Source organism: Oncorhynchus tshawytscha, unplaced genomic scaffold, assembly GCF_018296145.1.
Source record: "Oncorhynchus tshawytscha isolate Ot180627B unplaced genomic scaffold, Otsh_v2.0 Un_scaffold_7041_pilon_pilon, whole genome shotgun sequence".
Taxonomy (NCBI): Eukaryota; Metazoa; Chordata; class Actinopteri; order Salmoniformes; family Salmonidae; genus Oncorhynchus; species Oncorhynchus tshawytscha.
The window spans coordinates 757,501-770,385 of NW_024609821.1; the positions used below are offsets into that span (position 1 = coordinate 757,501).

The 12,885-nt window shown below is 44.6% G+C and overlaps 1 protein-coding gene across 7 annotated transcripts in view; it reads right to left on the bottom strand.

Moving 5' to 3' along the window:
- LOC112240112 (cell migration-inducing and hyaluronan-binding protein) overlaps positions 1 to 12,885 on the bottom strand; it is a 177,981-nt gene that overhangs the window by 70,808 nt on the left and 94,288 nt on the right. For all 7 annotated transcript variants that reach the window (XM_042319001.1, XM_042319003.1, XM_042319004.1 and 4 more), the window contains 3 exons: positions 6,541 to 6,678; positions 5,503 to 5,641; positions 4,586 to 4,822 (listed from right to left, as the gene is read on the bottom strand). In XM_042319001.1, coding sequence (XP_042174935.1) covers positions 4,586 to 4,822; positions 5,503 to 5,641; positions 6,541 to 6,678 — 514 coding nt within the window. The remainder of the gene's footprint in view (positions 1 to 4,585; positions 4,823 to 5,502; positions 5,642 to 6,540; positions 6,679 to 12,885) is intronic.

Consider the following 12,885-nt stretch of genomic DNA (forward strand, 5'->3'; position numbering starts at 1 on the left):
GGAGGGGGAGGTGAATGGTTAGTCTATATCAGTGTTTCCCAATTCCAGGACCCCGAATGGCACACATGTGTGTTGTGTCGGACAAAAACACCCAATTCAACTTGTCCAGGGCTAGATGATTAGTTGACAAGTAGCATCAGGTGTGCTTGTCCGGGTCCACCATATAAATATGTACTGTTGGCACTACTAGAGGAGCGGAGATGTGAAACACTGACCTATATCATAGCTACATAACAGAGCACGAAAAAAGACCTTCAATCACTCCAACAAACGTCTTCATCTGAAGGTTGATCTATGGTGGATCTTCTGATAAATATACCAACAAATATCAATGAATGAATTGCACACAGCGCCCAAAACAGTCCCATGAGAGCATAATGTAAGATCTTGAGGGTGAGGTCTCAATTTGGTTGTGTGAGGAAATTGAGGTCAATGGTAATTGATATCAAACCAATAGTAAATAGATTTGTCAAATAGGGTTTTAATTTCTCCTGACGCAATACTCAAGACTTGCCTTCTCTTGGAAGCAAAGTTTGTTTTGTTTAATTGCTTTTTAATGATTGTTTACCAGTATTCTGACGGTATATTAAATGTTTTTCTAACTACAGTACATATTAAATGTTTTCTGACATTCTTTATTCAATCAGAGATGTTGAACGATGGGATGGGGAGAACATTATAAATCTATTAGATAGTTAATACCAACAGGAGTGTGTTTGCTATTCTCCCTCCTTTCTAGTGTCATATTATAACTGTCACACCCTGATCTGTTTCACCTGTCTTTGTGCTTGTCTCAACCCCCTCTAGGTGTCACCTATCTTCGCCATTCTCTGTTTGTCTGTTGCCAGTTCGTCTTATCTTGTCAGGTCTTAAAAGCATGTTTTTTCATCTTACTGCTTTCTCAAGTTTCTGTTTCCTAGTTTCCCCGGTTCTGACCATTCTGCCTGCCCTGACCCCGAGCCTGCCTGCCGTTCTGTACCTGCCTGACACTGACCCGATTACGAACCTCTGCCTGCCCTGACCCCGAGCCTGCCTGCCGTTCTGTACCTGCCTGACTCTGACCCGATTACGAACCTCTGCCTGCCCTGACCCCGAGCCTGCCTGCCGTTCTGTACCTGCCTGACTCTGACCCGATTACGAACCTCTGCCTGCCCTGACCCCGAGCCTGCCTGCCGTTCTGTACCTGCCTGACACTGACCCGATTACGAACCTCTGCCTGCCCTGACCCCGAGCCTGCCTGCCGTTCTGTACCTGCCTGACTCTGACCCGATTACGAACCTCTGCCTGCCCTGACCCCGAGCCTGCCTGCCGTTCTGTACCTGCCTGACTCTGACCCGATTACGAACCTCTGCCTGCCCTGACCCCGAGCCTGCCTGCCGTTCTGTACCTGCCTGACTCTGACCCGATTACGAACCTCTGCCTGCCCTGACCCCGAGCCTGCCTGCCGTTCTGTACCTGCCTGACACTGACCCGATTACGAACCTCTGCCTGCCCTGACCCCGAGCCTGCCTGCCGTTCTGTACCTGCCTGACACTGACCCGATTACGAACCTCTGCCTGCCCTGACCCCGAGCCTGCCTGCCGCTCTGTACCTGCCTGACTCTGACCCGATTACGAACCTCTGCCTGCCCTGACCCCGAGCCTGCCTGCCGTTCTGTACCTGCCTGACACTGACCCGATTACGAACCTCTGCCTGCCCTGACCCCGAGCCTGCCAGCCGTTCTGTACCTGCCTGACTCTGACCCGATTACGAACCTCTGCCTGCCCTGACCCCGAGCCTGCTTGCTGTTCTGTACCTTATTGACTCTGCCCTGGATTACGAACCTCTGCCTGCCCTGACCCTGAGCCTGCTTGCTGTTCTGTACCTTATTGACTCTGCCCTGGATTACGAACCTCTGCCTGCCCAGACCCCGAGCCTGCTTGCTGTTCTGTACCTTATTGACTCTGCCCTGGATTACAGACCTCTGCCTGCCCTTGACCAGTCTTCTGTCTGCCCCCTGTTTAGGTCAATAAACATCTGTGATTCTAGCTGTCTGCATCTGGGTCTTATCCTGAGTTCTGATAATAACAATATCTGTCATAATTTAAAGATAGAATCTGCATTAGGGCAAACAGCTCCGCATTTCGGTGTCCGCTGTCCACCCCAGCAATTTTGTTAGAATTATTTTAGTGGACTAAACGGAGGTGAGGTGTGTTGAGCAGAGTGGTCAAAACTAAACACAGCAGTACATATTGTGCTGTTCGCTTCCCCCTGCCATGATGTCAGAGTGTTGTCTGCAGTAACTTCTTTGTTGTAATATTCCAAACGGACAAGGCAGTTTCACTATGAAGGATTCCAGATTTAAAGAGACAACCAATTCCTCCAGTGTTGTTTTTTTTAACATGTTTGTTTATCACAACCGTTCTGTTACAACAGGGGTGTTGAAGTCATTTATTTTCAGTGATTGTTAGCAGGCTAATGTTGCTACTATTAATCAAAGTTAAATAGAGTTTAGATGTAAAAAAACAGTAAAGGTGAAAGGGTTACAAAATTCCAGTAACTTTCCAGAAGTCCCAATGTTTTCCAGAAGTCCCCAGGTTTTCCAGAAGTCCCCAGGTTTTCCAGAAGTCCCCAGTAACTTTCCAGAAGTCCCCAGTAACTTTCCAGAAGTCCCCAGTAACTTTCCAGAAGTCCCCAGGTTCAGGTTTTCCAGAAGTCCCCAGGTTTTCCAGAAGTCCCCAGTAACTTTCCAGAAGTCCCCAGTAACTTTCCAGAAGTCCCCAGTAACTTTCCAGAAGTCCCCAGTAACTTTCCAGAAGTCCCCAGGTTTTCCAGAAGTCCCCAGTAACTTTCCAGAAGTCCCCAGTAACTTTCCAGAAGTCCCCAGTAACTTTCCAGAAGTCCCCAGTAACTTTCCAGAAGTCCCCAGGTTTTCCAGAAATCCCAGTTGGAAGATTTTTGGAATAAGACGGTAATAGGCAGGACATCCTTCCAACCAACATTTCTGGAATAAGACGGTAACACGCAGGACATCCTTCCAACCAACATTTCTGGAATAAGACGGTAACACGCAGGACATCCTTCCAACCAACATTTCTGAAATAAGACGGTAACACGCAGGACATCCTTCCAACCAACATTTCTGGAATGAGATGGTAACACGCAGGACATCCTTCCAACCAACATTTCTGGAATAAGACGTTAACACGCAGGACATCCTTCCAACCAACATTTCTGGAATAAGACGGTAACACGCAGGACATCCTTCCAACCAACATTTCTGGAATAAGACAGTAACACGCAGGACATCCTTCCAACCAACATTTCTGGAATAAGACGTTAACACGCAGGACATCCTTCCAACCAACATTTCTGGAATAAGACAGTAACACGCAGGACATCCTTCCAACCAACATTTCTGGAATAAGACGGTAACACACAGGACATCCTTCCAACCAACATTTCTGAAATAAGACGGTAACACGCAGGACATCCTTCCAACCAACATTTCTGGAATAAGACGGTAACACACAGGATATCCTTCCAACCAACATTTCTGGAATAAGACGGTAACACGCAGGACATCCTTCCAACCATCATTTCTGGAATAAGATGTTAACACGCAGGACATCCTTCCAACCAACATTTCTGGAATAAGACGGTAACACACAGGACATCCTTCCAACCAACATTTCTGGAATAAGACGTTAACACGCAGGACATCCTTCCAACCAACATTTCTGGAATAAGACGGTAACACGCAGGACATCCTTCCAACCAACATTTCTGGAATAAGACGGTAACACGCAGGACATCCTTCCAACCAACATTTCTGGAATAAGACGGTAACACGCAGGACATCCTTCCAACCAACATTTCTGGAATAAGACGGTAACACACAGGACATACTTCCAACCAACATTTCTGGAATAAGACGGTAACACACAGGACATCCTTCCAACCAACATTTCTGGAATAAGACGGTAACACGCAGGACATCCTTCCAACCAACATTTCTGGAATAAGACGGTAACACGCAGGACATCCTTCCAACCAACATTTCTGGAATAAGACGGTAACACGCAGGACATCCTTCCAACCAACATTTCTGGAATAAGACGGTAACACGCAGGACATCCTTCCAACCAACATTTCTGGAATAAGACGGTAACACGCAGGACATCCTTCCAACCAACATTTCTGGAATAAGACGGTAACACGCAGGACATCCTTCCAACCAACATTTCTGGAATAAGACGGTAACACGCAGGACATCCTTCCAACCAACATTTCTGGAATGAGATGGTAACACGCAGGACATCCTTCCAACCAACATTTCTGGAATGAGATGGTAACACGCAGGACATCCTTCCAACCAACATTTCTGGAATAAGACGGTAACACGCAGGACATCCTTCCAACCAACATTTCTGGAATGAGATGGTAACACGCAGGACATCCTGCCAACCAACATTTCTGGAATGACATGGTAACACGCAGGACATCCTTCCAACCAACATTTCTGGAAAACCTGGGAACTTTTGAAAAATGTACCAGAATTGCGCAAGCCTAAAGGTGAAATAAATCATGACAACATATAAAATACCTATCATTGTGCAGCACTTCTCCAGTCTTGGGGTCGATGACGTGAACTATGATCCCCCGGTTGCCCCAGCCCCTCTCGAACAGGTAGCTGTTGTCCTCGCTCTCCCCTGGGTGCAGGGTCTTGTTGAGGAAGGTCCACGACAGCTTCTTCTCCCCATGGATCTCCAGCGTCCCTCCTGTCCCCACACCAATGTACTTACGGCCAAAGTAACTGTGCTCTGTGTCTGTGTCGTCAGACCTGGAGAAGAGTCAATGATTGATCAACCAATTAATAAAGAATATGAGCTAGAGGGTTACACAATAGGGGATAAGGGGATATAAGCTAGAATATACTAGATAAAGATAAAGACTAAAGACTAGGATATAGAGGCTAAGGGCTAGGAGATAGAGGCTAGGAAATAGAGGCTAAGAGACAGAGGCTAGGGTCTAATAGATAGAGACTAGGGGTTAATAGATAGAGGTGAGGAGATAGAGGCTAGGGGCTAATAGATAGAGGCTAGGGGCTAGGAGATAGAGACCAGGAGATAGAGGCTAGGGGCTAATAGATAGGGGCTAGGGGCTAGGAGATAGAGGTGAGAAGATGGAGTCTAGGGGCTAATAGATAGAGGCTAGGGGCTAGGAGATAGAGGCGAGGGGCTAGGAGATAGAGGCTAGGAGATAGAGGCTAGGGGCTAATAGACAGAGTCTAGGGGCTAGGTGACAGAGGCTATGAGATACAGGCTAGAGGCTAAGAGATAGAAGTGAGGAGATAGAGACTAGGGGCTAGGAGATAAGGGCTAAGAGAATAGAGGCTAGACGATAGAGGGTAGGAGCTATGACAAAGAGGCTTGAGTCTAGGAGAAAGAGGATAGAGTCTAGAGGCTACCAAATAGGTTGAGGGCTGAAGGCTATGAGATCTGGTCTGGGTTCAAAACCCACCTTCCAAATAAGGAGATGGTAAGGTTGCCCTTATACGGGCAGTCAGGACTTCCTATGTGCAGCTGTCCTCTGTTGCCGATCAGAATGTGTTTGGTACGCAGTAGGATGGGATGATACGAGTCTGCTATCACTAACTTTCCTAGAGAGAGCAATAGAGAGAGAGAGAGAGAGAGCAAGAGATAGAGAGAGAGAGAGAGAGGGAGGGAGGGAGGGAGAGGAGAGAGAGAGAGAGAGAGAGAGAGAGAGAGAGAGAGAGAGAGAGAGAGAGAGAGAGGGAGGGAGAGAGCGAGAGCGAGAGAGCGAGATCTTTACTGGTGAGATCTCCTGACAGGTATTTCATGCCCTGAGGCCTGACACATCACATCTCCCTTCCTTTTATGGCACTGAGCTGTGGCTCACACAAACACAGACAGACATAGACACAAACACAGACAGACACAGACACAGACACAGACACACACACACAGACAGACACAGGGGGGGAAACTCAATAACCCTTTATGAGGGCTGCATTTCACGATAACGTCCATCTGACAGAGGTTATGGAGTCCTGTAGAGAAGTGGATGAGAGATGGGGACTTTGATTTGACTGTGAGTTAGTGGTTACCTGGACACACAGTATCAGGTTCCTAACTCACACATACACATGTAACCAGTGTGAAATGGCTACACTGTTACATTGATGATGTTGACTCAGATCACTGGTTGCTGTGGAGAAGGTCAAAGGGGGTGAGTGTAAACCATGTGAAATGGCTAGCTAGTTAGCGGTGTACACTAGCGGCATTTCAATTGGTGACGTAACTCGCTCTGAGACCTTGAAGTAGTGGTTTCCTTTGCTCTGCAAGGACCGCGGCTTTTGTGGAGCGATAGGTAACAATGCTTTGAGGGTGACTGTTGTCGGTGTGTGCAGAGAATCCCTGGTTGAGCCCAGTTTAGGACGGAAGCAAGACTGTCACACACACACAATTGATGGATAAAGTAAATTTGGGTGACAGTTTAACAATATGATTGCAGACACACACACACACACAGACGTACCTCCGTTGAGGATCTCTATGGAGTGGACAGTAGCTGAAGAGGTGAGGATGACCTTTCTGCCATAGCCAATGGTAACATGGTGGGCTTCACTGTGGCCGGGGGTCCATGGCTGCAGGCCGGGCTCCCTGTCTGGACACACTGTTGGATAGACCAATAGGGTTAACGTCATGACACACACAGATCTCACTGATCACTGATGTTCTGATCTGGCCCATAGTTTCCAACAACAAACACTATGCCAACATCCTATAATTCATTCATCAGTCAATGTCATTGATTGGACGGACACCAAACGGGCCGGCCAACCAGATTTTCCCCTGGGCTAATACAGATTGATTAATAGGCTCCAATCGACTGGTTTTCTCCATGAAAGAACCCAGCTGAGAAACCATCGGACACAGCAGTTTGAGAGTTAGGTCTTGAAACTAAATCTGTCTGGGCTTTAGCCAAATCCTTTGTCATTCTCATGTCGTGTCTGACTCAAGGAGTTGGCTAAAGAACTAGCTGTTATTGCAACAATGGGTTAGACAGCTAGTAGTATAGCTCTGGGGATGCTGGAGGTTCAGAGAGAGAGAAAGAACAGTTCAGAGAGAGAGAGAAATAGAGAGAGAGAGAGAGAGAGAAAAGAGAGAGAGAGAGAGAGAGAGAGAGAGAGAGAGAGAAAGAACAGTTCAGAGAGAGAGAGAAATAGAGAGAGTGGGAGAGAGAAAAAGAGAGAATGAGAGACATTTGAAATGTCTGTGAAATGTATTTATTCTTTTGTGATTGTAGTGTTACCTGTTAATTTTTATTGTTTATTTCACTTTTGTTTATTATCTACAGTACTTCACTTGCTTTGGCAATGTTAACATATGTTTCCCATGCCAAAAAAGCCTTTGAAATTGAGAGAGAGAGAGAGCGAGAGAGAGAGAGAGAGAGAGAGAGAGAGAGAGAGAGAGAGAGAGTGCGAGCGAGCGAGCATGCGAGAGAGAGAGAGAGAGAGAGAGAGAGAGAGAGAGAGAGAGAGAGAGAGAGAGAGAGAGAGAGAGAGAGAGAGAGAGAGAGAGAGAGAGAGAGAGAGAGAGAGAGAAGAGAGAGAGAGAGAGAGAGAGAGAGAGAGAGAGAGAGAAAGAGAGTGTGTAAAGGGAAGTATCTGGGGTCCACCAATAGGTTCAGAGTTCCTACTTCCTCTGTTCTCTGTGTTCATGATGTGAAGGGCAGTGGTCTGGCGATCTGCAACAGGCGTTGCACTACACTGGGCAATGACATCTGCACACACACATTCACACAGTATGCCACATAAACAAAGTCAAATAAAACATGAACACAGGCAAAAACACAAAGTTACAGAAGCCCTGAAGCCCAAGGCAAACAATAACAAGAAAGAAAGTAGACACGTGGAATTATCTCGTCCGAACAACTTGGTAACTTGTTTGAACGACTTAAGCTCAAATGAAATGGGAAGCATATTTTTAAAGCTTGTGAACGAGCCTGCTCATGCTGAAAATAGAATGCATATGAGTGAATGAAAGAAGACAGGCCGTGAGTGTCAACGCCGTCCAAATCAATCAAACTGTATTGGTCACATACACGTGTTCAGCAGATGTTATTCAGCTGCAGCAAAATGCTTGTGTTTCTAGCTCCGACAGTGCAGTAATGTCTAACCAGTAATATCTAACAGTGAAACAACATATACTGTACCCAATACACACACATCTAAGTAGGAATGAATTAATTAAGAATATATACATTTGGACGAGCGATGTCAGAGCGGCATGTACTAAGATACAGTAGAATAGTATAGAATACAGTATATACATATGAGATAAGTAATGCCAGAAATTGAAATATTATCAAACAAGTATGACGTCATAGTGTTTCAAATTAGAATGTAATTAGAAATTAGAATTCTAATTTGAATTAGAATGTAAGGGACTAGGGCCTGTGTCTACACGGAGCAATGCTGGTAAAATGAGCAGGTAAATTAGAATGTAAGGGACTAGGGCCTGTGTCTACACGGAGTAATGCTGGTAAAATGAGCAGGTAAATTAGAATGTAAGGGACTAGGGCCTGTGTCTACACGGAGTAATGCTGGTAAAATGAGCAGGTAAATTAGAATGTAAGGGACTAGGGCCTGTGTCTACACGGAGTAATGCTGGTAAAATGAGCAGGTAAATTAGAATGTAAGGGACTAGGGCCTGTGTCTACACGGAGTAATGCTGGTAAAATGAGCAGGTAAATTAGAATGTAAGGGACTAGGGCCTGTGTCTACACGGAGTAATGCTGGTAAAATGAGCAGGTAAATTAGAATGTAAGGGACTAGGGCCTGTGTCTACACGGAGCAATGCTGGTAAAATGAGCAGGTAAATTAGAATGTAAGGGACTAGGGCCTGTGTCTACACGGAGTAATGCTGGTAAAATGAGCAGGTAAATTAGAATGTAAGGGACTAGGGCCTGTGTCTACACGGAGTCTAATGCTGGTAAAATGAGCAGGTAAATTAGAATGTAAGGGACTAGGGCCTGTGTCTACACGGAGTAATGCTGGTAAAATGAGCAGGTAAATTAGAATGTAAGGGACTAGGGCCTGTGTCTACACGGAGCAATGCTGGTAAAATGAGCAGGTAAATTAGAATGTAAGGGACTAGGGCCTGTGTCTACACGGAGCAATGCTGGTAAAATGAGCAGGTAAATTAGAATGTAAGGGACTAGGGCCTGTGTCTACACGGAGTAATGCTGGTAAAATGAGCAGGTAAATTAGAATGTAAGGGACTAGGGCCTGTGTCTACACGGAGTAATGCTGGTAAAATGAGCAGGTAAATTAGAATGTAAGGGACTAGGGCCTGTGTCTACACGGAGTAATGCTGGTAAAATGAGCAGGTAAATTAGAATGTAAGGGACTAGGGCCTGTGTCTACACGGAGTAATGCTGGTAAAATGAGCAGGTAAATTAGAATGTAAGGGACTAGGGCCTGTGTCTACACGGCGTAATGCTGGTAAAATGAGCAGGTAAATTACATTTGTAGAAAAGGAATTAAAAGGAATTGTTTTGATCTTCCCTATGCTAAGGAGACTAAAGATGTAGTTTCAAATGGATTGGGTTTATCACACATTATTCATATACACATTGACACAACAAACATATACCCACATACGTCCTCTCTCCACAACTCTCCCATCATTAACCAGAGTATTTCCTGAGCATTCAGAGTGAACGGATAATAATATAATTCCCAAGGAAGCGAGGCCAAGTCTCGGTGTGCCTGGCAGCGGACGTGGAAACGCTGACCTCAACGCTTTTCAGACTGTTTCATCAAAAACCACAGTGTACCCTGACTGAACTCTGTCTCAAATGACACACAGACAGCCACACACACAGACACACAGACACACACACACACACACACACACACACACACACACACACACACACACACACACACACACACACACACACACACACACACACAGACACACACAGACAGACACACACACACACACACACACACACACACACACACACACACACACACACACACAGACAGCCACATACACACACAGATAGCCACACACATACGCACACACACACAGACAGCCACATACACACACAGACAGCCACATACACACACAAACAGCCACACATATACGCACACACACACAGACAGCCACAGCCACACACACACACACACACACACACACACACACACACACACAGACAGCCACACAGCCACACACACACACACAGACAGCCACACAGCCACACACACACACAGACAGCCACATACACACACACACACACACAGACAGCCACATACACACACACACACACAAAGACACATACACACACACACACACACACACACACACACACACACACACACACACACACACACACACAGACACAGACAGACAGCCACATACACAAGTGCACTGCTTTTGAGCGGAGCCACATAGGGACAGCCACATAAATCTCTGGTCAAACATAGGACTTTATATTTAGGAGGTTTTGAAAGCCAGGAACCATTTAGAAACTGAAACAACACCTCCAGGACCTTCAAATGGACTGGATGCAAGTTTTCAATAGGAAATTGTGTGTGTGTGTGTGTGTGTTGGGGTTATCACGATACCAATATCAAGATAAAATTATACTTGATTTTCCATGGCCAAACATGAAAACACAAAGCACTTGTAAAATATTGTGTGTTATAGCTTGGAAAATAAACAAATGTGGCTCTGGATGACAACATAATGAAGTTTATTTCCAATTAGGACGGTTTCAGTCAAGAGTGGGCTCCCGAGTGGTGCATACTGTAAACAACAACACCCCACAAAGCATAGTGTAAACAACAACAAAACAACACCCCACAAAGCATAGTGTAAACAGCAACAAAACAACATCCCACAAAGCATACTGTAAACAACACACCACAAAGCATAGTGTAAACAACAACAAAACAACACCCCACAAAGCATACTATAAACAGCAACAAAACAACATCCCACAAAGCATACTGTAAACAGCAACAAAACAACATCCCACAAAGCAAACTGTAAACAACAACAAAACAACATCCCACAAAGCATACTGTAAACAACACACCACAAAGCATAGTGTAAACAACAACAAAACAACATCCCACAAAGCATACTGTAAACAACACACCACAAAGCATAGTGTAAACAACAACAAAACAACATCCCACAAAGCATACTGTAAACAACACACCACAAAGCATAGTGTAAACAACAACAAAACAACACCCCACAAAGCATAGTGTAAACAACTACAAAACAACACCCCACAAAGCATACTGTAAACAACACGCCACAAAGCATAGTGTAAACAACAACAAAACAACACCCCACAAAGCATAGTGTAAACAACTACAAAACAACACCCCACAAAGCATACTGTAAACAACACGCCACAAAGCATAGTGTAAACAACAACAAAACAACACCCCACAAAGCATACTGTAAACAGCAACAAAACAACATCCCACAAAGCATACTGTAAACAGCAACAAAACAACATTCCACAAAGCATACTGTAAACAACAACAAAACAACATCCCAGAAAGCATACTGTAAACAACACGCCACAAAGCATAGTGTAAACAACAACAAAACAACACCCCACAAAGCATACTGTAAACAACACGCCACAAAGCATAGTGTAAACAACAACAAAACAACATCCCACAAAGCATACTGTAAACAGCAACAAAACAACATTCCACAAAGCATACAGTAAACAACAACAAAACAACATCCCAGAAAGCATACTGTAAACAACACGCCACAAAGCATAGTGTAAACAACAACAAAACATCACCCCACAAAGCATACTGTAAACAACACGCCACAAAGCATAGTGTAAACAACAACAAAACAACACCCCACAAAGCATACTGTAAACAGCAACAAAACAACACCCCACAAAGCATACTGTAAACAGCAACAAAACAACATCCCACAAAGCATACTGTAAACAGCAACAAAACAACATTCCACAAAGCATACTGTAAACAACAACAAAACAACATCCCACAAAGCATACTGTAAACAACACACCACAAAGCATAGTGTAAACAACAACAAAACAACACCCCACAAAGCATACTGTAAACAACAACAAAACAACATTCCACAAAGCATACTGTAAACAGCAACAAAACAACACCCCACAAAGCATACTGTAAACAACAACAAAACAACATTCCACAAAGCATACTGTAAACAACAACAAAACAACATCCCACAAAGCATACTGTAAACAACACACCACAAAGCATAGTGTAAACAACAACAAAACAACACCCCACAAAGCATACTGTAAACAACAACAAAACAACATTCCACAAAGCATACTGTAAACAGCAACAAAACAACATCCCAGAAAGCATACTGTAAACAGCAACAAAACAACATCCCAGAAAGCATACTGTAAACAACAACAAAACAACATCCCAGAAAGCATACTGTAAACAGCAACAAAACAACATCCCAGAAAGCATACTGTAAACAACAACAAAACAACATCCCAGAAAGCATACTGTAAACAGCAACAAAACAACATCCCAGAAAGCATACTGTAAACAGCAACAAAACAACATCCCAGAAAGCATACTGTAAACAGCAACAAAACAACATCCCAGAAAGCATACTGTAGCTATTGTCTATTTCTGCCCTCAACCATTCGCTCTCATTCTGTGAATCCCAATGGAAAGGCAGATGAGATGATGCTTTGAAGAAGTTGCCCTTAGGCAGATTTCTAGGATCAGCTTTTCCTCCACGGAGCTTAACCCTAACCATTATGGGGAATATGCTAAACTGAGCTTAGATCAGTGTCTAAGGGGGATCTTCATCT